The following is a 26,036-nucleotide window of genomic DNA, read 5'->3' as shown; positions in this document are numbered from 1 at the left end:
TTGGCATTCTCACATTCTAGAAAAGCTAGTCACTTTAAAATAAAAAAATTAAAATGGTGCATAGATTTTTGTTTTTCAATGGAGTATTTCCCTTTTAGAGTGTGGCTATTGTTTGGAACATAGTTAGATAATACTATTGACAAGTTATGTTGGTATAGTGCTCTGTTGATAACATGAATTATGCAATTCAATATCCTGGTACCCAGCTATGTAAGCATCACATTTTCAAGAATAAAATAGCAAGAGCTGCCTTCATTTTCAAGAATAAAATAGCAAAAGCTGTTTGTAGCAACTATCGTATCATTTTATTGTTCTCTGGTGTTTGCAAGGATCTCATTAGAATCCTGTTGGAAAAACCATAATGCATAATCATCAACTATATAGTCAGTAATTACTTTGAAGCTTTTTAGTCAAAATGTTGGATTGCTGTCATCATCTTTGTTATATAGAAGGTGTTAGGTTATGGTTTATAAAGAACAGCAAGACATAATTGTTTATCAACCTTCCCAAATAATTTGCTACTAGTAAGGACTGCTGGGAAGCGTGAAATGCTGGGAAGCTGCAGTCACATGATCACAGTCTGTGCTGTCTCCCTTTTTTCAATTCCCCTCTTCAGTGTAGGTGTGCTGATGTTGACTTAAATTGTTGGGAGTAAGAATGTAGCCTGACTATGAAATAGGTGGTTTCTTTAGGCTTGAAAACGGTGCATCTTATAAGTGTACATATGTGAAACTTAGTAAATGTAAAATATAATTGTCTTAACACAATAACTAAGAAAATGCCAGGAAGGCTATATTCACCAGCGTGATGAAAATGTGTCAAACTGTTTATAAAACCAATGTATGGTGCCCCATGATCGCATTAATGTACACAGCTATGATTTAATATTAAAAAAAAAAGAAAATAGGGGTCTCTGTGAATGGTTGGATAGCTGTGTGCTGCATAAAAGTGCCAGGCCAACAGGGTGAGGAGAAATGGTTGTGTTTGGCAAACCATAATTAGTCCAGTTAGGGGGGTTACTTTGAGTATAGGGCTGCCAAAGGCCCTGTGTTTATGCCGGTTGTGTCCCTGGTTGAAATCTACTTTGAATATTAGCATAGTGCTTTAAAAAACTAGAAACTGACTATGAATCAAAGATTTTCTCATACATAGATTGTGGAATGAATAGTTAGTAAGTATATTGCAGATTCTGTCCTGCTGTCTGTTTATCAGTAGGGGAGTGTGTGGTATTTCTTGTGAGATTTTTGATGAGTTTATTATAAACATTTACTCCTCCCTAAAGTATTCACTCCCTTTTCACTAATGATGTCAGACACATGTTATTTCTGGTCACATAGAAGCATTATAAGAATGTTAAATTTCCTGCTGGAATGTTTTGGGATTGAGTAAAAGTGTAGTTTCAGTACCTTTTGTTTTCATCAGGATGAAAAAAATTTGAATGCATATTCCTGAATGCAATATAACATTCCCCGAATAATAAAATAATAATAGTAGTAGTAGTAATAATAACTAGTTTCTTTCAACACTGCCTTTCATTATGAATTTCTTGTGGAAAGTTCTTTTATTATGCAACACCATAGAAAAGTTCTGTGCCTTTTTAGTGAACGGCTAGATCTTCTTGACTGTAACATCAGGGCAGAAATGTTTATTGAAGTCCTCAGAGATAGGAGTTTGTTAATCCAATGATTGATTAGTCTTTGGTTAGACCACATATAAGAAAAATCAGTGTAATGATAAGTGTGTGACACTTGAAGCATTTTCTAATGAATTAGGATTTCTAGTTACTTCTCTGCATCAGTTAAAGTAAGCATGGTTAAATTTTTGGTGTTTAGAATCATACATTGCCTCTTTCCTACCACTCTGAGCAGCACAGAACATTAGTGTGGTTGTAGGTATAAGCTCACGTGCATTGACATTTTTAATGATCCTCAAACATACACTGGAAGTACTTTTCCTTGTCAATACCTTCTTATTAAAGTTGAGTATTTTAAAAAAATTGTGTTATCATTAAGACATAGGATATGGAATGTTTGAATGGGTCTCAGAGATGATTTAGTCTATTTCCTTCACACAGTTAATAAGTATTTTACCAAGAGCACTCAACAGGTTAGTGGTTTAGTTGGGATAAGAGCTCAGATTTACGAGGCCTTGTCTTATGCTGTGGAGAAAAATCCTGAGATTCTTGTTTTTTATTACTACCTACGGAAGACTAAGCCTACTCACTACTAAATGCCATCATGAAACTCCGAATGTGCTTGCCAGAACCTGAACCTTGGTATTATTAAAATACAGACTTCCAAAGAACATTTCTGGGGAGTAACAACATCATGGAAAATGGTTATGGAAGCCTATTGTAGATATTTGTGGGAGAAGATTCTCCCATTTGCAAGAAGCATTACAAGCCTATTGAATTTTCCTAAGTGATTTATTTATATATGAGTTACATATGAAAATACTGATCACTCTTGTTTCTTCTTAGAGCATATATTTTTTACTGACTGGAGACTGAAGGCTATTGTTAGAGTTAGGAAAACGGACGGTGGAGATAGGACAGTTATCCGAAGTGGCATCACTTTGGCACTGCATTTGAAGTCTTATGATGTCAACATCCAGACTGGTGAGAGGACTTACAGTGTTTTTTATACACATGTATTTATTTGATATGGTGGCTCCTCTTCTGTTTAATCCTTATCTGATATAGCTTCTGGTAGTAATTTTATATTCTTTCTCCCACATAATTTAATAGTGTAAGACTTTAAATCTCCGTCTACCACTGCTAACCCTGAAAGCATTGCTGGGAAAAACACTTCTCAGGACTTTTCTGTATCTAAATGGAATTTTATATTTGGCAGGTTGATTTCCAAGAGGAAGCTACTTTTTAGTATTGGGTTTGAAAAATGTTCTTTCCCATTTGTTTTCCTTCTCAAATTAAACCTGTGATTAATCTGGTGGGAAGGTGCGTAACTTATTACCTTGGGCCTTTGTTTTTGCAGGTTCTAACTCCTGTAATAAACCCACCCATCCCAATGGTGATTGCAGCCACTTTTGCTTCCCGGTACCAGCTTTGCAGCGGGTGTGTGGGTGCCCCTATGGAATGAAGCTAGCTGCCAATCACTTGACGTGTGAAGGAGACCAAAGCAGTGAGCCACCCTTGGAGCCATGTGGCGAATTTTCCTTCATGTGTAACAATAGCAGATGTCTGTCCTATCTGTTAGTCTGTGACGGAGTCGATGACTGTCATGATAATAGTGATGAGCGTCATTGTATGTCACATAGTAAGTAGCTGTGCACTGGAAATATTTCCTGGGATGAATAGAACAGAGTTCTATTGGTGGGGTTTTAAAAGAAAAAATAAAAGCTTGGGTTGTTTATTAATACATGAGAAAAATATCTTCTAGAATTTCAGATTCTTTTTTTCTTTTTCTCTTTCTTATCCTTTTCCTTTCCTTCTCCCCTCCTCTCTCCTCTCCTGTTTTGAGGCAGAGTCTCACTCTGCCCCAGCTAGAGTGCAGTGGCATCATGATAGCTTACTGCAACCTCACATTCCTGCGCTCAAACCATCATCCTGCCTCAACCTCTTGGGACTACAGGCACATACTTCCATGCCTGGCTAAATTTTCTCTTTTTTTGTAGAGATGGGGGTCTCAGCTCTTGCTCAGGCTGGTCTCAAACTTCTCAATTGATCATCTTGCTTTAGCCTCCCAGAGTGATAGGCAGGTGTGAGCTACCATGCCCAGACAGAATTTCAGATTCTAATCATGTACTTGAAAGGCTTTTAGGAAGCTAAGCAATGAAGTTGATGGTTTCTAGCATTGATTTAGACCAGCAATTCTCAACCTGTGCGTCGAAACCCACAGGAACTGTATTAGAGGATTGCAGCATTAGGAAGGTTGAGAACCATTGATTTAGACTATCTTCAACAAAATTTCTTTTTAACATTGGCTGTTTGGAACAATGCAGTCATTGGATTTTGGCAAGCTCCTCAAAAAGTCAAAATGAACCAGAAATAGTCTTTAGTATCTGAAAAAGTAGTATCACAGAATAGGTACTTACAATCATAGCCTTTGAAAAATCTCATGTGTTAGATTCCTTTTCCCCCCTTTTGGAGTAAAATAAATTAAGGGTGAAATAGTAGTCTTAACTTTTCTATTCTTCTTTTTATTTATTTATTTATTTATTTTTATTAAACCATAGCTGTGTACATTAGTATGATCGTGGGGCACCATACACTTGGTTCATAGTCTATTCTTCTTTTAATGATAATGTAGTCTATCAAGTTTGAGGCCTAATAAATGTTATTGCAGAAAGCAAAAGTATTACATTAATATTTTTAAAACTATAGAGGATAATTGAAATCTTAGAGATCACCATCATAAAAATAATCTTTTTGTGGAGGAGGAAGAATAACAGATTTGAAAAATAACAGTGCCCACTTATTCATTTTTCGGAAATTTCTAAAATTTCCAACTCTTTATACATTTTCTTCTTGTTTCTAAGAACACAGTTTTACCTGAATATTTTATATATTTTGTATTTTCATATGAAATACTTTCAAGGTTTCTGTTGTTTGGATTTGAAATTGTCATTGGAAATACAGTTTAGAAGTTGAAATGTGAGACTTAGAGTCATCCTACCTGACCTTGAATTGCAGGCAGATACCTAAATCTTTCAGAACCTCAATTTCCTTATTCGAAAATATGGATCATTATATGTACTTCACAGTATTCTTTTGAGGATTTAGAAAAGTGCCTGATACAGAGTAAATGCTAAATACATGTCAGACAATAATGATGATAATGATGATGGCATAACTTGATGCACTTTTCTCCTTATTATTATTTTTTTTTTTGCAGTTTTTGGCTGGGGCTGGGTTTGAACCCACCACCTCCAGCATATGGGGCCGGCGCCCTACCCCTTTGAGCCACAGGCGCCGCCCCCTTCTCCTTATTTTTTATAATGCTCCCCTTGAAAAAGGAGAACTTGGCCTTTACTAGGCTTGAAAAGGCTGTCGGAACAAATGTCTTTGTGACTAGTTTGTTGCTGTTGCAGATAACACCTGTCCACGTACGATGTTCGCCTGCGCTCATGGAGGAGAGTGCATCCCAGGACGCTGGCACTGTGACAGGTACAAGGACTGTGTGGATGGCAGTGATGAGCAGAACTGCCCCACCCAAGGACCTGCTGTCTGCCCTGAGTCCCAGTACGCCTGTGATAATCACAACTGTATCCCAAAGAGTTGGCTCTGTGACACAGATAATGATTGTGGGGATGGATCTGATGAGAAGAACTGCAGTAAGTTTTGAACTGATATCTCTTTGTTGATCAGCCTACGAATAGATTTGAATAAGCAAATGGCCTTATACTCTTTCCTCTAAGGCTCGCTCAATTCTCATTGCATCTTAGGCTCTTCCAGATAGCTGTCAATCTCTGTCTCAATAGGCTATAAGAACAAAGGCATATGCCTGCACGTGGAACTCTTAGAGCCCTCCTACACATACAGGTATTGAGTTCTGTGGAAGCTAAACCAGGACCATTTCTGATGCCAAACATCCAGATAGAAACTGAAAAAACAAAAATACCTCAATAATCTATTCAGATACTTCAAACAATTTTTTATCATAAATACAGAAAAATATTTAGACACTTGGCAGTTGGTTTTCCTTTTCGTTTGTACAGCCAAAAAGGGAACAGAATAAAGAGGCACAGAAAAGTAAAATTTCCACTGATTTTTACCTACCTGCTTTTCATCTTGTCACCAGTACTGATTTCCTTTAGGTTGTTTTATTTTCATGTATTCAATATTCAATACTAGTTTAAAGAGCAAAGTTCCCTGGACTAATAAGTCTAGCCCCTGGTTGAATGACTAGGCAAATCACTTCTTTCTGGCATACATGATCTTTGATATCCCTTCTAAGATTTCTTCAATCGTTTACATTCTATAAGTCCTATTTATTATAACTTCATGTTGTGGATGTGGCAGCCAGCACATCTCACACCAAGGCTATGGTCTTAATAGCGAGGTAGGACCCTGGTTTTTAGAGTTGTCGTGCTTAGACTTTGGATTAAATCTAGTCTTCATGATCTGTCTACATGCTGTTGCTACTAAGCACGTGGGTCGTGCCAACTGTGCTGCCTAATTGGGCTCCATTGCTTGGCTATTGTCTGGAGTCATGAACTTAATGGAAATGTAGTCCTAATTCAAACGCATGATCTTCATTTTCTGAATGTGGCCTATTTTTTCAAGGTGTAATCATAGTTTCTGACTTTGCCCTGTTATCTTTCTTTCTTTCTTTCTTTTTTTTTAGATTTTATTTTATCTATTTATTTATTTTTGTGTGTGTGTGGTTTTTGGCTGGGGCTGGGTTTGAACCCGCCATCTCCGGCATATGGGACCGGTGCCCTTCCCCTTTGAGCCACAGACGCTGCCCTGGCCCTGTTATCTTTCAAAACTATCCTAGCTTTGTTTTCTGGCTGGGCTTTGATAATGTAGCTGATTTGAAAGAATTTTTTGAACACATGTACAACTGAGATAATGTATATGGATACTTAGCTTTTTTCAGTTTGGCTCTTGGTACACATTGAACAAGAAATAAGCTTGTGTGGTTTTATTTTCGGATGACATTAGCTTCGACAGAGGTGTGCCAACCCAGTCAGTTCACTTGCCCCAACCATCGATGTATTGACTTATCTTTTGTCTGTGATGGGGATAAGGACTGTGCTGATGGATCGGATGAGGTGGGCTGTGGTGAGTACATTGCTCTATTTTTATTCATGCTGTTTAGAAAAATCTCAATGTTTAGTCATTTTCTTCATGTGCTAATTTCTGCTGCTTTTGTGCTTCCTTCTTAGTATTAAACTGCACTGCTTCTCAATTCAAGTGTGCCAATGAGCATAAATGCATTCCTATCACAAATCACTGTGATGGTGTTTTTGACTGCAGTGACAACTCTGACGAGGCAGGCTGTCGTAAGTACCACATCCCCAGCATATTTCAGACAAAGGGGTCATGTCATTTTTACCAGTATTGATATTACCACCAATTTCCTCTAACCCAGAGAAACTGGGGGAAAGAGAGGCCTAAATTACAAAATGTTCTCATAATGTTTATTGCATGTAGTATGGTACATACAATAAAACTGAATAGACATTGCCAAATAATAATGAATAATTAGTAAATCAAGTGGTTGCATAAATGGGCACTTTGAATCGTCTCTAGGCTAACTATGTCTTAGATATTTTTGTGTTCTCTTTTAATTTTTGCTAGAACATCCCAAATTAGTGGGTTTAAACTTTTGAGGCTTCATATACTGTTTCAGAAAAATCTCAATAGATCGGTCAAACCATGGTATAGAAATGGTACAGAGCTGTATTTGGTACTGAATCTGATGAATTCATTCTTTGAGCTACTATTTTGAACTAAGATGTTCTATATGGCTTTTGTCCTTAGAGTCTGGTAAGAAAAGTTATAGAAGGCATTCTGTCTGGCATGGCGCCTGTAGCTCAGTGAGTAGGGCACCAGCCACACACACCGAGGCTGGTGCGTTCGAGCCTGGCCTGGGCCTGCAAAACAACAATGACAACTGCAGCCAAAAAATAGCCGGGTGTTGTGGCAGGTGCCTATAGACCCAGCTACTTGGGAGGCTAAGGCGAGAGAATCACTTAAGCCCAAGAGTTTGAGCTTGCTGTGAGCTATGATGCCACAGCACTCTATGGAGGGTGACAAAGTGAGACTCTGTCTCAATTAAAAAAAAAAAAAAAAGAAAAGTTATAGAAGGCATGAGATAATTAAAATAGAATATTATAAGAGTCTTAGACATAGTGCAGATAAAATTCTGTGGAGTTTCAGAGAAAAGAAATTTCCTTGTAGTTGGAGGATTCAAGTAGGACATATCATACAGTATAAATCTGATGGACCTGTAATCTTCACAGGCATGTAATCACATGGTTTGTTATCAGTGAATTGGTCATTTTTTTTGAATGATAGTGTTTCAGACCATAAAAAGTAGATTTTCGTTAATTCTTCTGAATCAGAAAGCAAGTGTGCAAATATACAGATTCTAAAATTAAATAAAATGCCTACACATAATTTATAGTTCACACGAAACCCAAAAATTCTGAATTACTAATTTTTCTGTTTCATATTGAAAACGGGGAATTCTGTGACCATCTGAGGTTAAACTGCCAGTTGCCTCTGACTTGCTGTGCCTCAGGAGGTCCCTGGGAGGAAGATTGGGTTTACCCCTGTGAAGAGGGGAAGCAATTCTTACTCAACTCTCAAAGCCTGCTTAATGAATAGTGGAAAGTTGGAAAAGAATTAAGTATTTGCTGCCACCTTTATTGGACTTAGTGTGTGCTGGTTTCATGGGATATAGTTCATGGGAGAGAAATTTATAGTATCCAAATATGTGGTTTTTTTTTTTTGCAGTTTGGCCAGGGCTGGGTTTGAACACACCACCTCCGGCATATGGGGCCGGCACCCTACTCTTTTGAGTCACAGGTGCCGCCCATCAAATATGTGTTAGAAGTTCAAAGTGACCATACTATAGAAGCTCAATTGAAATGCTGTGATGATTCTTTCAGAGAGAGATGAATAAATTTCATGATTGAATCTGCAGTTGAATAAACATTAGAAAAAGATTATTCTGTTGACCAGGAGCTAGGTCAAGAGTTGTGCATCCTGTACTCAGTTGTCAGATGCACTAGTTTGCCGCATAGAAATAGTTCTTTGTACTACACTATGGGAGAAGACCCTGTATTATTTAACCTTCAATATTGTCCATTATAATTATAAACCTATTGATCCAAAGTCATTTCTTTTTTTTAAATCTTTTTATTTTATTTTATTTATTTATTTATTTATTTTTGTAGAGACAGAGTCTCACTTTATGGCCCTCGGTAGAGTGCTGTGGCCTCACACAGCTCACAGCAACCTCCAACTCTTGGGCTTAAGCGATTCTCTTGCCTCAGCCTCCCGAGTAGCTGGGACTACAGGCGCCTGCAACAACGCCCAGCTATTTTTTGGTTGCAGTTTGGCCGGGGCCGGGTTTGAACCCGCCACCCTCGGTATATGGGGCCGGCGCCTTACCGACTGAGCCACAGGCGCCGCCCAATCCAAAGTCATTTCTGCTGACTCTAGACCATAAAAGAGATTATGAATTATATTTATAAGCTCACTTTCCCCATGTTTTTTTTCTAGCAACCAGACCTCCTGGTATGTGCCACTCAAATGAATTTCAGTGCCAAGAAGATGGTATTTGCATCCCTAAAACCTGGGAGTGTGATGGGCATCCAGACTGCCTCTCTGGGTCTGATGAACACCATGGCTGCGTCCCCAAGACCTGCCATTCATCTCATTTCCGCTGTGACAATGGAAACTGCATCTCCAGGGATTGGCTCTGCGATGAGGACAATGACTGCGGGGATATGAGTGATGAGAAGAACTGCCCTACTCAGCCCTTTCAGTGTCCCAGGGGGATGTGGCAGTGTCCTGGCTATAACTTCTGTGTGAAACTGGAATCAGTATGTGACAACGTCTTTGATTGCCCCAATGGGACAGATGAGTCCCCACTTTGCAGTAAGTTTCCTGACCACAGCTAACTGGCCAAAAACTCATTTTGAGCAGTACCCTGGCATGTACCACCAGTGTCATAGTCACTGTCCAGCTTTTTAGGAAGGAATTTCAGTTCCTCTGTGCATTCAAATCTCTGTAGGGGTAACCATAATTGAACTCAAATAAATCACCACTGGATAATATTTCTCATTAAATTCTTTGCACTTGATCATATGTTTTTTAGTTCTTTTTATGACATTATTTAGAAAAATAAGACTAAATGATGCCATTAGATTGTCAGATTAAATTCAGTTCTGTTGGTAGTGTGCTCATTAATTTTTCTGACGTTAATATTTTCCAATTTCAATCAGAACTTGCCACAAAACAAATGAAGTCCGGGAATTTGTGTTTGCTGTGATTAAAGTGCTGTGATTGGCATGTAATTCTAATTGCTGTCCTTTCTTTCTTTCCTCTTTAATCAATGCTCGCTCTCAGATGAACCTCAGCCAGGTATGACTGTGAAATATTTTAGATTCTTATGATTTTATGTATCCCATGTTTGTTCTAAAAACGTCCTAAAATTTTGGCTTACTTCTCCTTCTAGTGCATATTCTGTATTGTGACTCTTACAAATAAGTTAGGGTACACATGGAAGGAAAGGTATTTTCCTCCCCAGGCATATATATGAACTGTCTTTGGGTGGCATTAGGCATTGCTAATTTGGCTCTGAAAGTAAAGTATGATGGTAGGTTAGAGAATCTGTGCATTATAATGTTCTAATTACCTTTCCCTTTCTATTTATTCACTTTCAGAGATCTTTTAGTTTTTTTCTCTTAAAAGTTTGTTGTATCTTTCAAGAATTTCAAAGGAAACAAGTGAGAAGCACGTTAGGTTTTTTTGCCTGCTTTGTCAATGACAATTTTTACTTGCTGGTTGTAATGAAGAAGGTGGGCCATTTGATATGAAGGATACTAAATTTTCAGGCCAATCTGAGCAGAGGCTGAGCAGCCTGTGCAACTCAACCAAGTGAATGCTGCTGTTAATTCGTCTAGGCATCACATTGAAAGGTGGCCTGAGTCCACATGATAAATATTAGAGTGAATCAAAGCAGTGAAGACTCTTGACTTTTTCTTTTCATAATTCCCTTTCTTTTTTCTAGACGAGGACCTCTGTTCACATTTCAATGGTGGTTGTACTCATAGGTGTATTCAAGACTCCTTTGGGGCTAGATGCTTATGTCCACCGGGATACTTACTTGCCAATGATTCTAAGACCTGTGAAGACATAAATGAATGTGATACTCCAGGCTTTTGTAGCCAGCACTGTTACAATATGAGAGGTTCTTTCCGATGCTCGTGTGATAATGACTACATGTTAGAAGGTGACAGGAAGACTTGCAAAGTTACAGGTAATTGTTGACCTTGAAAGTGAACTAACCCCAGCAAGTTTAATAGAACACTCTGGAGCTTAAATCAAATGTTACATGTGGGTATTTGACAATGGTGATTAGGAGTCAGGTTGATTTGAATCCTGGACAGGCTATGTAACCACCTTAAACCTCGGTTTCTTATGAGAATGAAGTGAGGTAATATATATTAAGATCATGGTGTATTTTGTAAAATAGAGGTGAAAACACCTGTATAGGTGAAAGCTAGTTTTTATTTATTTCAAAATGGTTTTTTATATTGCTTAAACTGATATATATATATGTGCATCTTTACATAAGGCTTAATAAATTCAATTTTTTACTACATGACAGTGATTTTACTACTTAATAGGATATTCACCTGCTTTCCAAGTAACCAAATAAAGGAGGCTAAAATAAAATAGTAAATTTCTTTCTTTTTTTTCACAAGTAGGAGTCTGGACGTGAGTTCAGGGGATAGAGCTGGTGTGTTACCCTTATCATGTGGCTTCCATCAAAGGATCCATTGCTTTGTCGAGTCTTTGCCTTCTCTCACAAGTTGGAAAGGGAAAGAGAGAGTGGCGGGCAAGCAGCTTCCTTGTAGGAACGTGACCTGCTGGAATTTGATACCTAATTTCTATTCACTTCCTATTGTTCAGAACTTGGAGTCTTGGAGGCAGACAAATGTCTTTAGCTAGTCTGTCATATGCCATGCCAAAACGTGGCAAGTTTTGTTACTAAAAAGAAAAAGAAAAGAGGGGATATTGGGAGCTAATTAGAAGTCTGTGACACAGTTGAGTGGCTCAGGGAAAACTGCTGTCAAGAAGCCTACAGTCTAGGAAGGAAGATAAACAAGGTATAAAAATAAATACCGTGAAAGGAAGAATGTAAGTATAGTTCACTCCAGACTGACATTTAGATACATATTGAAGTATAATACAAGACATGAAAGGTTTTATTTTGAGCGCTCATGAAAATCAGCTAACTATTGAGGTTAAAAATAGTGATTAAAATCATTCTTAAGGGGATTCTTCCCCCAACCCCTGAACTATAGTTTGGAATAACATCTTGTTTCTGTTACCAAAAGTATTTCATCAAACATTTTAGAAATGCTTTGTGTTTTCACCCCGAATCATTGACATTTTTGCACTTTTTTCTTGGACAGGATCTGAAAGTCTGCTGTTACTCGTGGCGAGTCAGAACAGAATCATTGCTGACAATGTTACCTCCCAGGTACACTCTATCTACCCACTCATTCAGGATGGTTCTCACATTATAGCTGTGGATTTTGATTCAGTTACTGGTCGTATCTTTTGGTCTGATGCAAATCAGCGTAAAACCTGGAGTGCGTTTCAAAATGGAACAGATAGGAGAGTCGTAAGTACCTTTCTGTTGACTTTCGCTTGACCGGTTTCTCTGTCTTGGTTCTATTTGCTCTTATATTCCCCAGTGAGAGAAGGTGGCACCTCGTCCTGGGGAGCTCTCACAGCTCCTTCAAGGCCATATTACATCCAAAGGGTGGATGTTCATCACTCCTGATTTATGAGTGTTTTAGAGAAGAGTGTAGCCTCTGAAGGCAGATTTTTCATTCTGAATTCCAGGTCATGTAATGCAGAGTCTTCCCAACGTCTCTGAGGTCCCTTTTACGGTCTTTTCTAGTGGGTGAGAGCAGAAACAAAATGCAAGAGAATTAAGGGATTGCTTTAGTTACATTTCTCAATCCGTTCTTTCAACTTTCAGTTTCTATATCTTTCCTCTGCCCCCTTGCTACTTCATTTTGTAATTGTTGATGCTTAATCAATAACGATATTTTTCTTGGCATGCAAACATTCTAAAGTGTCATAAGGTTGCCAACTTAGTGAATGGATAGAAGCCAAAATGAAACTACATGCTAATCTAGCAATAGAATTATCTTGGAACATTCAATGCTACGAAATTTTATTTATTTTTCCCAGAAAATGATGCTGTTAAACTGGTGGCTAGCTACATGGGAAGACAAAATTTTCTAATCTTTATAGTTCATTATAGGACACATTAGACAGTTTATTTTAGATTTTCGTATTTCCATGTTTGCATTCGTTTATTCTCTTTAGAATTCACCCTTTATTTGCTTTTGTCTTTAGGTATTTGATAGTAATGTCGTCTTGACTGAAACTATTGCAGTAGATTGGGTGGGTCGGAATCTTTACTGGACAGACTATGCTCTGGAAACAATTGAAGTTGCTAAAATTGATGGCAGCCACAGGACTGTGCTGATTAGTAAAAACGTAACAAATCCAAGGGGACTAGCATTAGATCCCAGAATGAAGTAAGACTTGTAATTTATTTGTATTTATTTATTTTTTATTAAATCACAGCTGTGTACACTAATGTGATCATGGGGCATCATACACTGGTCTTATATACCATTTGACATATTTTTATCACACTGGTTAACATAGCCTTCCTGGCATTTTCTTAGTTATTGTGTCAAGACATTTATATTCTGCATTTAGTAAGTTTCACATGTACCCTTGTAAGATGCACTGTAGATGTAATCCCACCAATTGTAATTTATTTTTTAAATTATGTTGCCTTGGTATGGTTATAATGTGGGAAAGCCAACAGTAATATGATGTAGCCGATATGCAAAATTTAAAATGATCCCTTGTTTAAACATAGTAGACATCCAACTGATGGCTGCTATTCCCTCTTTAGCTGAACACTCTTCTTCATAAAATATGTCAGAGGAATTAGTTGTTCATTTTAAGATCACATTGCTTTATTCTCTTGGCAATACAATTATTGAAATGATTGTTGTATCATTATAGAATTAAGTTTCTAATGAATGCATGCAATAATATTCCATCGATGGGCCAGTTTGCCGTGTTACTCTAATACTTTCTGCTTCAGTTTCATTTTGTTTACTAGAGCTTTCCTTTTAAGTCATACATGTATATGAAGAAAATCTTTGCCTGCTGGTCTAGAGGGAAGAAGGAAATTCTCCCATGTGTTTAGAAACGTTTGAGGGTTTTCTTCCTTGAATTTTTTTAGATTCCTTAACTTAGACTTTCTGCAGGCTGGTAAATTTGATGCTGACTTCCTAGCTATTGTAAAGTATGACACATTAGTGAGATTTATGGCAAATATCTCATAAAGAGTAAATTGATTCCCTTATCTAAAACATGATAGGGTAGACAAACAAGAACAGATGGATTTTCCCCATCAACTATTTGTGGGTTGTACACAAACATGTATGGGCCAAGGCATTTCAATGCCATAGAGAACTGCATGTTTAATGAACATTCTGAAAACATCCAGATAGCTTGTGATTGCATTATGATTATACAGTTTTACTCTGTGACACCCAGAGGAAATAATATTCAGAATTGGGGATGATTTATTTCAAGCAGAGCACAAACAACAGGATGTCATATTATTTAAAAATGACAGTTGTAATATTTTTCATATTGAAATATGTACCCTGCAGTTGGTAATTCCTTTCTTTTTACAGTGAACATGTACTGTTCTGGTCTGACTGGGGTCAACACCCTCGTATTGAACGAGCCAGCATGGATGGCACTTCGCGCACTGTCATTATCCAAAACAAGATCCACTGGCCCAGTGGCTTGACCATTGACTACCCCAACAGACTGCTCTACTTCATGGACGCCTATCTTGATTATATAGACTTTTGTGATTATAATGGGCAGCATCGGAAGCAGGTGATAGCCAGTGATTTGGTAAGTTCGTAGTGAGGAAAACCAAAGTAAACTACAGAAGTGGATACATAGAAAGCAGACGAGTATCAGGAACGCTAAGAAATTAATTTTTGTGCCATAGAAATGATCAGGTCCATTTATCCTCTGTTACTAATAGGAAAATAAATATTTTTATTTCAGTTTCTGCTATAGTTGTGCCATGTCCAGCAAGGAGTAATAGCTTGTGTGATTTAGTTGGGTGTAGATGTGATTCTGTTTCTTCTGTACCTTTAAATGTATTAAGCAAAAATTAATTCAACTGGATTTATATTCTTGACTAAGTCGAAACCTGTTTATATTTAATCTTTTTTATCTAGTAAGTTCTGTTGAATTTATTTTCACAAGGTAAATGTGAAAATGCAGATAATATGTGTTTTACCAAAAAGCTGTTATTGACTTTGATTTAAAATTGCCCTCGTTTGTAGTTCCTGGGACATGAAGAGACCCTGGGAGGGCCTCCTTGCCTTCAGGGAATCCGCACTTAAACTAGAACAGACTGGATTAAAGCGGAGAGAGGCAAAACAAGAGGGAGAAACAGCCAGGACTAGGAGTGGTGGGAATGGGGTGGGGGCTGGGGCGTGATGTAGGGGATGAGGAACCTCTAACTAAGTTCTCTAGTTGCATCTTAACCTTTAACTAGCAAGTGATCCAGAAATGCCACCTTACTTTCTGTGCTTCAGTTTGTTTCATTTGTAAAATGGATGCCCTGTGTAACACCAAGGTAGACATGAAGAGTAAATGACCGGTGTACGTGAACGTATTTTGAGTGGGACAGTGGGATGTAGAACGGTGGCATAATTTTTGTTTCTCTCTTGCACAGTGGGTTCCTGTGTTTTATTAAGTAATACCTTACTAAAGGAAACCATGTTCTTGAACAGACATCCTCTTTGACTGAATTCACTTGGCTTTTATTTCTGAGTGAGAACTCAGTGTTCCATTCTGCCTCGCAGATTCTGCAGCGTTCCTATGCCCTAACTCTCTTCGAGGATTTTGTGTACTGGAGTAATGGTGTTACTGAAAAGGTTATGCAAGCCAACAAGTGGCACGGAGGGAACCAGTCAGTTATAATGTTCAATATCCAGCGGCCCCTGGGGATAGTTGCGGTCCATCCTTCAAAACAACCAAGGTGTAAGTGATGAAGATTAACTCCCTGCCTGGGAATAGCTGGGAAAAACATTTATCTTGGGAATGCTAAGTGCACATGGTTGCAAACCCATTTGTTTGGGCAATAAATTTTCTTTTCCCCTTTACTCCCCAACTCCAAACTTTCCCCAGTTCCTAACATTGTTATTACTTTTATTTACCAGGGAAAACACAAACCTTGAATGTAACAACAGATCATCTGACTTATGTCATTGTATTCAGTACTTGGCTACTGCCTCCCTGACTTTTCTCTAAGTCTGTTTCTGCAGCTCGCTAATATGGTACAGACCAGATAGAACCTTAGATCCCCTCTTACTGCTGCCACTCTGGCTTAAAGCAGCTTGCTTTTAGGACTCATTCATCAGGCACCATTGCCTTGTAGGTGTCCTGCTGGGCCACCCTGAGCCACAGAGTATGTGGTGTGTGTGGCTAGGTGATGTAAAGAGTTGGCCTTAGTATCTTAGTAGTTGTCTTGTCTCCTCAAAACCCTCCATGAATGACTTATCACACATCAGAATCTGGCCCCTGGGATGGGGTGGGTCGATAGAGGGAGGGTTAATAGGGGGACTACACCTATGGAGCATATTGCAAGTATAAGTTGGATCTATCAGGTGTCGAACACACAAAATTTCTGAACACTGTAATTGGGTAAATGAGGTGAAGGCTATGTTAATTAGTAGGATGTAAGCACTCCAATTTGTACAAATGATCAACACATTGAATCCCATAATGGCATCAATGTATTCATGATCTATGTAAAAATGACTTGATTGGAAAAAAAAAAAAAAGAAAGAAAAGGATCTGGCCCCTGCTACTCCTCCCTAGTCTCTTTTTTCCCCTCATATTCTGACCACGCTGGGCTTCCTTCTGGTCTGGAAGCGTGCTCGGCAACTTGCCACTTCTGAACTTTTGTATTTGCTTCTCCCTCTGTCTGAGCATCTCCTCTGCAGATCTCCGCAAGAGTTTCTCCTTCATGTCAATTAGGATTCTGCCTAAACGTCACTTTCTCAGAGAGTCTCTCCTTAACCATCTTACCTAAAGTAGCTACTCCCTCATAATTCTTTTTGCTCTCTAACCTCACGTCCTGAAATTACACACACACACACACACACACACACACAACGAGTTTAGTTCTGTCTCTTTTTGCTAAAATATATACTCCACTTTTGTAGTACCCTCAGTGCTGAGAATGGTGTTTAATATATAGTGAATGCTGAGTAATTCTGGGAGAATGAATGGATTAATAATCCAGCACAGTATATGTGATAAGAATAATAGGACCTAGGGAACACTCTGTGAAGGCGTTGAGGGGATGTTAAGAGCCTGCAGACAGGATTCCTCTCTTCAAGGAGCAGAGACACACAGAGATATCATCAGTACAAAAATAAAAGATTATTATCTGACCCAAACCTGGACAACACTAGGTAAATGTCAAAGTTCCCCTGCAAACACACAACTTTCATTTAATGTTTAAATATCTCTTTTAGGTCAAGCAAGAAAGCTTATTATTTAGCATCCTAGTCCTATTACTAAATTCCGGATCCCTCTGTGGCCATTTGTTCAAGATATGGCTACAGGGTGGATTGATCTGTGACCTTGTGCAAGTCATTCCTCTCTGTTGTGCCTCTTACACATTTTATGTTGAAAGCATAATTCTAGAAAAGGGTAAAGTAGTTTAAGGAAAACAAAACAAGAAAACAACATAGGTAACTTAAAGCAGTGAGTCTCCAAATACTCACTGGGGGTGGGGGTTCAGGGAGGATGCTAACAGCATGACTGTTTTAATTTTAATGCAGAGGATTTTCCACTCACCCGAGCTTCCTTCTCTTTCTCATACAGCCAGGAATCCGTGTGCCTCTGCCCATTGCAGCCATCTGTGCCTGCTTTCTTCACAGGGGCCTAATTTCTACTCCTGTGTTTGTCCTTCAGGATGGAGTCTCTCTGCCGATTCTGTGAACTGCTTGAGAGGTACAGTACGCTCGTTAAGTGACTCTCTAGATGCGCTCGTTAAGTGACTCTCTAGATGGAGCTGGTCGTAGTTTGTGCCAGGCACAAACTAATCTAATCCCACTTGCAACTGAGCATGTGCTGTGTTCCCTTTGATTGTGCAGTTGTCTGGGGGAGGTCTGCTCTGTGGGTGATTTGAGGGAGTACCTCAGTCACGATATTGTTTCTGTATGTGGAACTAATTTGTCTATACGTGGAACCAAACAATCTGTACCTCCTGTTTTTACTCACCTGGCTCTGGTTAGACCTTTCTGATGGGAAGCCAAATGGGAAGCTCCAAATCCTGCATTTAAGAAGTAAACATTGTCAGCATTTGTGTCTGGCTGCAAGGTCCATGTCCATTGTCTCATTTTCATTCTCATAACCAATAGTCAGTGATGAGTGTTGGGCTGCTGACTCCAATTTTGATGCCTTCACTATTCCCACCTGATACTTTAAGAAGGAGAACTGTCTCTGGATGAGATATCATGAAGCAATTTAATCTTCATGTCATCCCAGAGTTATTTTGCTGGGTCACTTGTAGAGCATGTGGAGGATCATACCAAGAAAGTAGTCAGAAAGGGAATAAGAAAGGAAGAAAAACGTGCAGTCGGTCCATGAAAGAGATTTCTTCTGAAGTGTGTACTTATGGATCATAAATCCTTCTTAAAAGTCATTTTCCATTGCTCAAAATCTAGAAATTTGCTCTAAACCCAGGTTTCTTTCATTTCTCAGCAAAGGGGAGTGAATGTATCTTGATACTGCTAAAAATAACTGCACACACATTAAAATTAAATGCCTAATGGCACCATTTTCCTAAACTAAAAGATAATAGAGGCCTAAACTAGAGGGAAATTTAATTTTCAAGTGGGGAAATACGTATTGAATCCAGGATATTTAGAGTGTTTACAGATTCTGCAGATAGAGGCTTACCGAAATCAAATTCCATCATCATGGACTGTTGTACGGTGATAGTTTCATGATGAAAGATTTTAATTATTTGTGGTGCTAACAAAGGGATTGGTGTTTGCCATTTTTCCTCAGAGACTTATTGTGCACCTAATCCCTGTTGACATTGTTTAATTTAGTGTGTCCTTAGAGTCTTTCAGGAGAAGATTAAACTGGGTGATAGACATTTAGAGACAAAGCACGCATTCAAATACAACGGGTATTGAACTGTGTTGGGGGTTGGTATAATCAATATTGCTGTCTGATGATGATTGATAAATGTTAATTCTAAATAGCATTTTTTTTGTTTCACAAATAATTCCACTAGTGGTTTTCCCCTGGGTTCACTTCACTCAGGTGGAACTTTTTCAGTATTTCCCAGTTAGGTTCTGAGTACTGGGTGTGTGCCAATACATGATGACAGAAAAAAGGTCACACATTTTTTCCCCCAAGGTTTAGAAGAGTGCTTGTGTAATAACAGTTAAAGAATAATTGTCCAATATCAGCCTTGTAAAAATATACATTAAAATGTCTGGAAGAAACACAGATAAAGGCATCAGTAGTTACAGATGGGTAAAGGAATTAAGAGATTTCTATTTTTTAAAAAATTATATGTTATATGTTATAAAATTATAAAATGAGAGCTCTCTCTGTATGAATTTTTTTTTTTTTTTTTGGCAGAGTCTCACTCTGTTGCCCTGGGTAGAGTGCTGTGGTGTCATAGCTCACAGCAACCTCCAACTCCTGGGCTCAAGTGATCCTCTTGCCTCAGCTTTCTCAGTAGCTGGGACTTACAGGTGCCTAGCTAGTTTTTCTATTTTTAGTAGAGACAGGGTCTTGCTTTGCTTGGTCTGGTCTGGAACTCCTGAGCTCAAGCAATCCACTGGCCTTGGCCTCCAAGAGTGCTATTATTGTAGGCATGAGCCACAGTGCCCAGCCTTACTTTTTTTTATTCTTTAGAAAACATGTTCCCCATAATGCCAGAACCAAATAAACAAACAAAACTCAAGCCAAACATCTCCTCAGCAGCCCCTAAAATAACCCCAAATACAAAGTAGGTTTCTGACTCCATGTAAAGGGTGCAAAGCACTTGCTTCAATGACTATACTCAAGATAAGAATGGCTGAAGGAGGACCTAGGTTTCAAGGTCATAATTGTTGCTCTCGAATTACAACACTAATCTCCCCTTTCTGACTGTGGTCTCTGCCTTGCTTTGCTAGCAGTAATGTTGATGGGATAATGACATGAAAAATAGGAATGAAGAGCTGAGCTTGGATTTCAAAAGACTGAGACTCACTGAGCCAGAGCAGCTGAACTGTCCTCCTCCTGAACTCTTTCCCATCCAGCGCTGGGTGCTTCTCTGCCACCCAGGGAATGTTCAGTGAATGACAAGCTCGCCAATATCCATTTTTTCTCCTTCCCTATCTTCTGTTTTCCACCCATTTTCCCCTTAGAAAAGCACGCAGAGTCATAAAATCACTTTGTTTTGCTTTCTCATGTAGCACTTTTCATGCACCCTCCAGTGCCACCATCTCCTCACCGGCCACTTCCTTCTCAGCGCTCCTCTGTCAACACCCCTACTGTGTCCCTCACATTTCCAGCCCGCCCAGCACTGAAACATGTGCTGCCCTCTGCCGGCGAATGCTCCTTGTTGGTAACCTCCTCAAATACACCAGCAGTCACCCATCCCAGGAGGCAGTAATAATAGACCAGGAAGACTTGGAGCTGGGTGGTTCTTAAGGGAAGAAGAGCTCCTCAGAGGAGTTTAGGAGGCCCACGTATGATGGATGAGAAATGCAAAGTTTTTAGATCTTGAACAATGCTTTGGTTGAGAATCAACTCCTAGCGAAGTGAAAGGAAGATTACCCATTAAGGAGGGCATTATTAGTTTTCCAATGAGTAAAATTTCAAGCTCCGCTATAAAACTGAGAAATAGTTGTTACTTTTATTGAAGCAATAAGCAATAACATATAATAATAAATAATTAAAAATCATTTGATATAATTTCATGCTACATCTGAAACTCATAGCATTCATGTTTTAATTATCACAATGAAGTGAAATGAATGGTAATTTGATGAGCAGTAAGGAGTACCTGGCCTGCACTCGTTGCACAATCATGATGAAGAATATGGACTTGGGGGTCTACCTCATTTGCAAGTTGGAGGAAACAACCATCTAGCAAACAGGATTAGGAAGCATCCGGGAGATAAATTAAGTGAACTGATATTTACCTGGTGCCTGCTGTGTGGCACATTCTCAGTTAAAGAAGGGTGATTATTACTGCAGCAAGGCAGTGTGGAGAGAGCAAGGGCTTGGAAGTTCATGGTCCAGGGTCTGTCCTGTGTTTACGCTGTTTCCTGCAGAAGTCACACAGTGTCTCCAAGTCTCATTCACCCCAGCTGCAAACAACTTTGCAAGCTTTCTGTGAAACACTACATACTGTATCTTGTAATACTTTACAAAATGCAAAACATTAATAGTTGCAAAATTTACAGTAAATTACATTTAAATTTGTGCTAAGTTAATAAATACTGAGTTATTCATCAGTAGCAGGATCGACAGGAACAAGGAAACGCTAATGAGATATGAAAATAAAGAAAAAGCATCAAAGTCATCCTGATGAGGATGTACAGATTCCCAGATTATCAAAATAATGAAAACATCATTTTTATCTCATGGAAGTTATGCAATGATTGGTCACTTTATGCTTTGTCTTAATATGTGATATCTTACATATAATATAAAACTCGTACTAGAATGTTTTGCTTTTCTCAGGGAAGAGTTTTAAAATAAAAACTCACTCTTGGATTTAATTAATTTAAATATTTTATCATGGGACTATAGCCCAGATAAAGATTAAATTATTATTATTTTTTTATTGTTAGAGCATAGCTGTGTACATTAGTGTGATCAAGGGGTACAATGTGCTGGTTTCATATACAATCTGAAATATTCTCATCAAACTGTTCAATGCATTTTCTTAGTTATTGTATGTAGACATTTGTATTCTGCATCTAATAAGTTTCGCCTGTACCCATTCTAAGATGCACTGTAGGTGTGGCCCCACCCATTACCCTCCCTCCACCATAACCTTCCCCCTCCCTTCCCCTTCCTTGGCCCATTCCCCATATTCTTGTGCTATAGTTGGGTTATAGCCTTCATATGAAAGCTATAAATTAGCTTCATAGTAGGGCTGAGTGCATTGGATACTTTTTCTTCTATTCTTGAGATACTTTGCTAAGAAGAATATGTTCCAGCTCCATCCATGTAAACATGAAAGAGGTAAAGTCTCCATCTTTCTTTAAGGCTGCATAATATTCCATAGTATACATGTACCACAATTTGCTAGTCCATTCATGGGTCTATGGGCACTTGGGCTTCTTCCATGATTTAGCAATTATGAATTGGTCTGCAATAAACATTCTGGTACAGATGTCTTTGTTATATTGTGATCTTTGGTCTTCTGGGTATACACCTAGTAAAGGAATTATAGGATTGAATGGCAGGTCTATTTTTAGATCTCTAAGTATTCTCCGAACATCCTTCCAGAAGGAACGTATTAGTGTGCATTCCCACCAGCAGTGTAGAAGTGTGCCGTTTTCTCCACATCCACACCAACATCTCTGGTTTTGGGATTTTGTTATGTGGGCTACTCTTACTGGGGTTAGGTGATATCTCAAAGTAGTTTTGATTTGCATTTCTCTAATGATTAAGGATGAGCTTTTTTCATGTGTCTGTAGATCGTGCGTCTGTCTTCTTTAGAGAAGTTTCATTTCAAGTCCTTTGCCGACCCTGAGATGGGATCACATGTTCTTTTCTTGCTAATACGTTTGAGTTCTCTGTGGATTCTGGTTATTAAACCTTTATTGGAAGTATAACCTGCAAATATTTTCTCCCATTATGAGGGCTGTCTGCTTGCTTTACTTACTACATTCTTGGCTGTGCAGAAGCTTTTTAGTTTGATCAGGTCCTAGTAATGTATTTTTGATACTGCTTCAATTGCCTGGGGAGTCCTCCTCATAAAATGTTCACCCAGGCCGATTCCTTCAAGAGTTTTCCCTGCACTTTCTTCAAGTATTTTTATAGTTTCATGTCTTAAATTTAAATCTTTTATCCAGTGAAGAGTCTATCTTACTTAATGGTGAAAGGTGTGGGTCCAGTTTCAATCTTCTACAGGTTGCCAGCCAGTTCACCCAGCACCATTTGTTAAATAGGGAATCTTCCCCACTGAATGTTTTTAATTGGCTTGTCAAAGATCAAATAACGGTAAGTAGCTGGATTCATCTCTTGGTTCTCTATTCTGTTTCAGACATCTACTTCTCTGTTTTTGTGCCAGTACCATGCTGTTTTGATCACTATCAGTTTATAGTACAGTCTCAGGTCTGGTAGCATGATTCCTCCTGCTTTGTTTTTATTTCTGAGTAATGTTTTGGCTATTCGAGGTTTTTTCTGATTCCATATAAAACTAAGTATTATTTTTTCAAGATCTTTAAAATATGACAATGGAACTTTAATAGGAATTGCATTAAAAGTATATATTGCTTTGGGTAGTACAGACAGTTTAACAATGTTGATTCTTCCCAGCCATGAGCATGGTATGTTTTTCCATTTGTTAACATCTTCAGCTATTTCTTTTCTTAAAGTTCCATAGTTCTTTTTATAGAGATATTTAACATCCTTTGTTAGATAAACTCCCAAATATTTCATCTTCTTTGGCACTACTGTGAAAAGAATAGAGTCCTTGACTGTTTTTTCGGCTTGGCTATTGTTGGTATATATAAAGGCTACAGATTTGTGGGTGTTTATTTTGTAGCCTGAGACATTGATTTATTCCTTGATCACTTCTAAAAGTTTTGTAGTAGAATCCCTAGTGTTTTCCAGATATAAGATCAGTTCTGTGAAGAGTGAAAGTTTGATCTCTTCTGACCCTATGTGGATACCCTTGATCACCTTTTCTTCCCTAATTGCGGTGGCTAAAACTTCCATTACAATGTTAAAGAGCAATGGAGACAATGGGCAACCTTGCCTGGTTCCTTATCTAAGTGGAAATGATTTCAATTTAACTCCATTCAGTACGATATTGTCTGTGGGTTTGCTGTAGATGGCCTCTATTAGTTTAAGTAATGTCCCTTCTATACCAATTTTCTTAAGTGTTCTGATCATGAAGGGGTGCTGGATATTGTCAAAAGCTTTTTCTGCATCAATTGAGAGAATCATATGGTCTTTATTTTTTAGTGTGTTTATGTGCTGAATTACATTTATAGATTTACGTATATTGAACCAGCCTTGAGACCCTGGGATAAATCCCACTTGGTCATGGTGTATTATTTTTTTGATGTGTTGTTGGATTCTGTTTGTTAGGATCTTATTGAATATTTTTGCATCAATATTCATTAGTGATATTGGTCTATAATTTTCTTTTCTTGTTGGGTCTTTCCCTGTTTTAGGGATCAAGGTGATGTTTGCTTCATAGAACGTGTTGGGTTGTTTTCCTTATTTTTCTAAATTTTGGAACAGGTTGAGTAATATAGGTACTAGTTCTTCTTTAAAGGTTTGGTAGAATTCTGACATAAAGCCGTCTGGTCCTGGGCTTTTCTTTTTAGGGGAGATTTTGTATAGTTGATGCTATTTCAGAACTTGATATAAGCCTGTTCAACATTTCCACTTGATTCTGGCTAAGTCTTGGTAGGTGGCGTACTTCCAAGTATTGGTTGATTTCTTTCAGATTTTCATATTTCTGAGAGTAAAGTTTCTTGTAATATTCGTTAAGGATTTTTTTGAATTTCTGAGGGGTCTGTTGTTATTTCATTGTTACCATTTCTGATTGATGCAATTAGAGATTTTATTCTTTTTTTCCTGGTTATGTTGGCCAAAGATTTATCTATTTTATTAATCTTTTCAAAAAACCAACTTTTGGATTTATTGATCTGTTATATAATTCTTTTGTTTTCCATTTCATTTAATTCTGCTCTGAGTTTGGTTATTTCTTTTCTTCTGCTGGCTTTGGGGGGTTGGAATGTTCTTCCTTCTCCAGTTGCTTGAGATGTCCCATTAAGTTATTAACTTCCTCTGTTTCTGTTTTCTTGAGGAAGACTTGCAGTGCTATAAATTTTCCTCTTAGGACTGCCTTTGGAGTATCCCAGAGGTTCTGATAGTTTGTGTCTTCATTGTTGTTTTGTTCCAAAAATTTGGTGATTTGCTTCTTATCTCGTCTATAACCCATCTATCCTTCAGCATAAGGTTGTTTAGCTTCCATGTTTTTGTATGGGTATGCAGGTTCCTGTTGTTATTGAGTTCAACTTTTATTCCATGATGGTCTGAGAAGATGCAAGGAATAATTTCTATTTTTTCAAATTTGCTGAGGTTAGATTTGTGGCCTAGGATGTGGTCAATTTTGGAGTATGTTGTGTGGGCTGATGAGAAGAATGTATATTCAGTTTTGTTGGGATGAAATGTTCTGTAGATATCTGTTTAGTCCAGATGTTGAATGGTTGAGTTTAAATCTAAAATTTCTTTGCTTAGCTTCTTTTTGGAGGATCTATCCAGCCCTGCTAAAGGGGTGTTAAGATCTCCAACTACTATGGAACTGGAGGAAATCAAGTTGCTCATGTCTGTTAGAGTTTCTCTTATAAATTGAGGTGCATTCTGGTTGGGTGCATAAATATTAATAATTGAAATCTCATCGTATTGAGTATTACCTTTAACAAATATGAAGTGTCCATCCTTATCCTTCCTTATTTTGGTTGGTTTAAAGCCTATTACATCTGTGAATAGGACTGCAATGCCTGCTTTTTTCTGCTTCCATTTGCCTGGAGTATGGATGACCATCCCTTCACCTTGAGTCTATATTTGTCTTTTAATTTAAGGTGAGATTCTTGTATGCAGCAGATATCTGGTTTGAGTTTTTGTATCCAGTCAGCCAACCTGTGCCTCTTTAGAGGACAATTTAAACCATTCACATTAATTGAGAATATTGATAAGCCTTTCGAGAGTCCATTGGGCATTTTGGATCCTCTTGTGGCTGTGGAAGTTGGAATTTGATCAAAATTTTCTTAAAAAGGAACTTTTCTTATCTATTAAGGAGGTGAAGTGCACTAATAGGTTAAATAGGATATTGTAGGGGTATTTAAGTTGCAAGGTATAGATATTTTTGAGACATTTATTTACATATTCACTTATACTTCAGTCATATGGTCATTCATTAAGTTAGCAAATATTTATTAGGCAACTATTTTATGTTGGGCTCTGTACCAGCCCTGGG

The 26,036-nt window shown here is 38.2% G+C and overlaps 1 protein-coding gene across 1 annotated transcript in view; it reads left to right on the top strand.

The window, feature by feature from the left end:
* The window catches only part of LRP2 (LDL receptor related protein 2), a 234,320-nt gene that overhangs the window by 108,008 nt on the left and 100,276 nt on the right, over window positions 1-26,036 (top strand). The window contains exons 20-31 of the mRNA XM_053597902.1: window positions 2,480-2,617; window positions 2,994-3,275; window positions 5,050-5,292; window positions 6,626-6,745; window positions 6,850-6,966; window positions 9,197-9,574; window positions 10,710-10,958; window positions 12,121-12,332; window positions 13,079-13,263; window positions 14,449-14,677; window positions 15,646-15,823; window positions 17,678-17,806. Coding sequence (XP_053453877.1) covers window positions 2,480-2,617; window positions 2,994-3,275; window positions 5,050-5,292; window positions 6,626-6,745; window positions 6,850-6,966; window positions 9,197-9,574; window positions 10,710-10,958; window positions 12,121-12,332; window positions 13,079-13,263; window positions 14,449-14,677; window positions 15,646-15,823; window positions 17,678-17,806 — 2,460 coding nt within the window. The remainder of the gene's footprint in view (window positions 1-2,479; window positions 2,618-2,993; window positions 3,276-5,049; window positions 5,293-6,625; window positions 6,746-6,849; window positions 6,967-9,196; window positions 9,575-10,709; window positions 10,959-12,120; window positions 12,333-13,078; window positions 13,264-14,448; window positions 14,678-15,645; window positions 15,824-17,677; window positions 17,807-26,036) is intronic.

This window comes from Nycticebus coucang, chromosome 7 (assembly GCF_027406575.1).
Source record: "Nycticebus coucang isolate mNycCou1 chromosome 7, mNycCou1.pri, whole genome shotgun sequence".
NCBI lineage: Eukaryota > Metazoa > Chordata > Mammalia > Primates > Lorisidae > Nycticebus > Nycticebus coucang.
The sequence above is the reverse complement of the archived record's forward strand: the minus strand, read 5'-3'. Positions and strand labels throughout refer to the sequence as shown.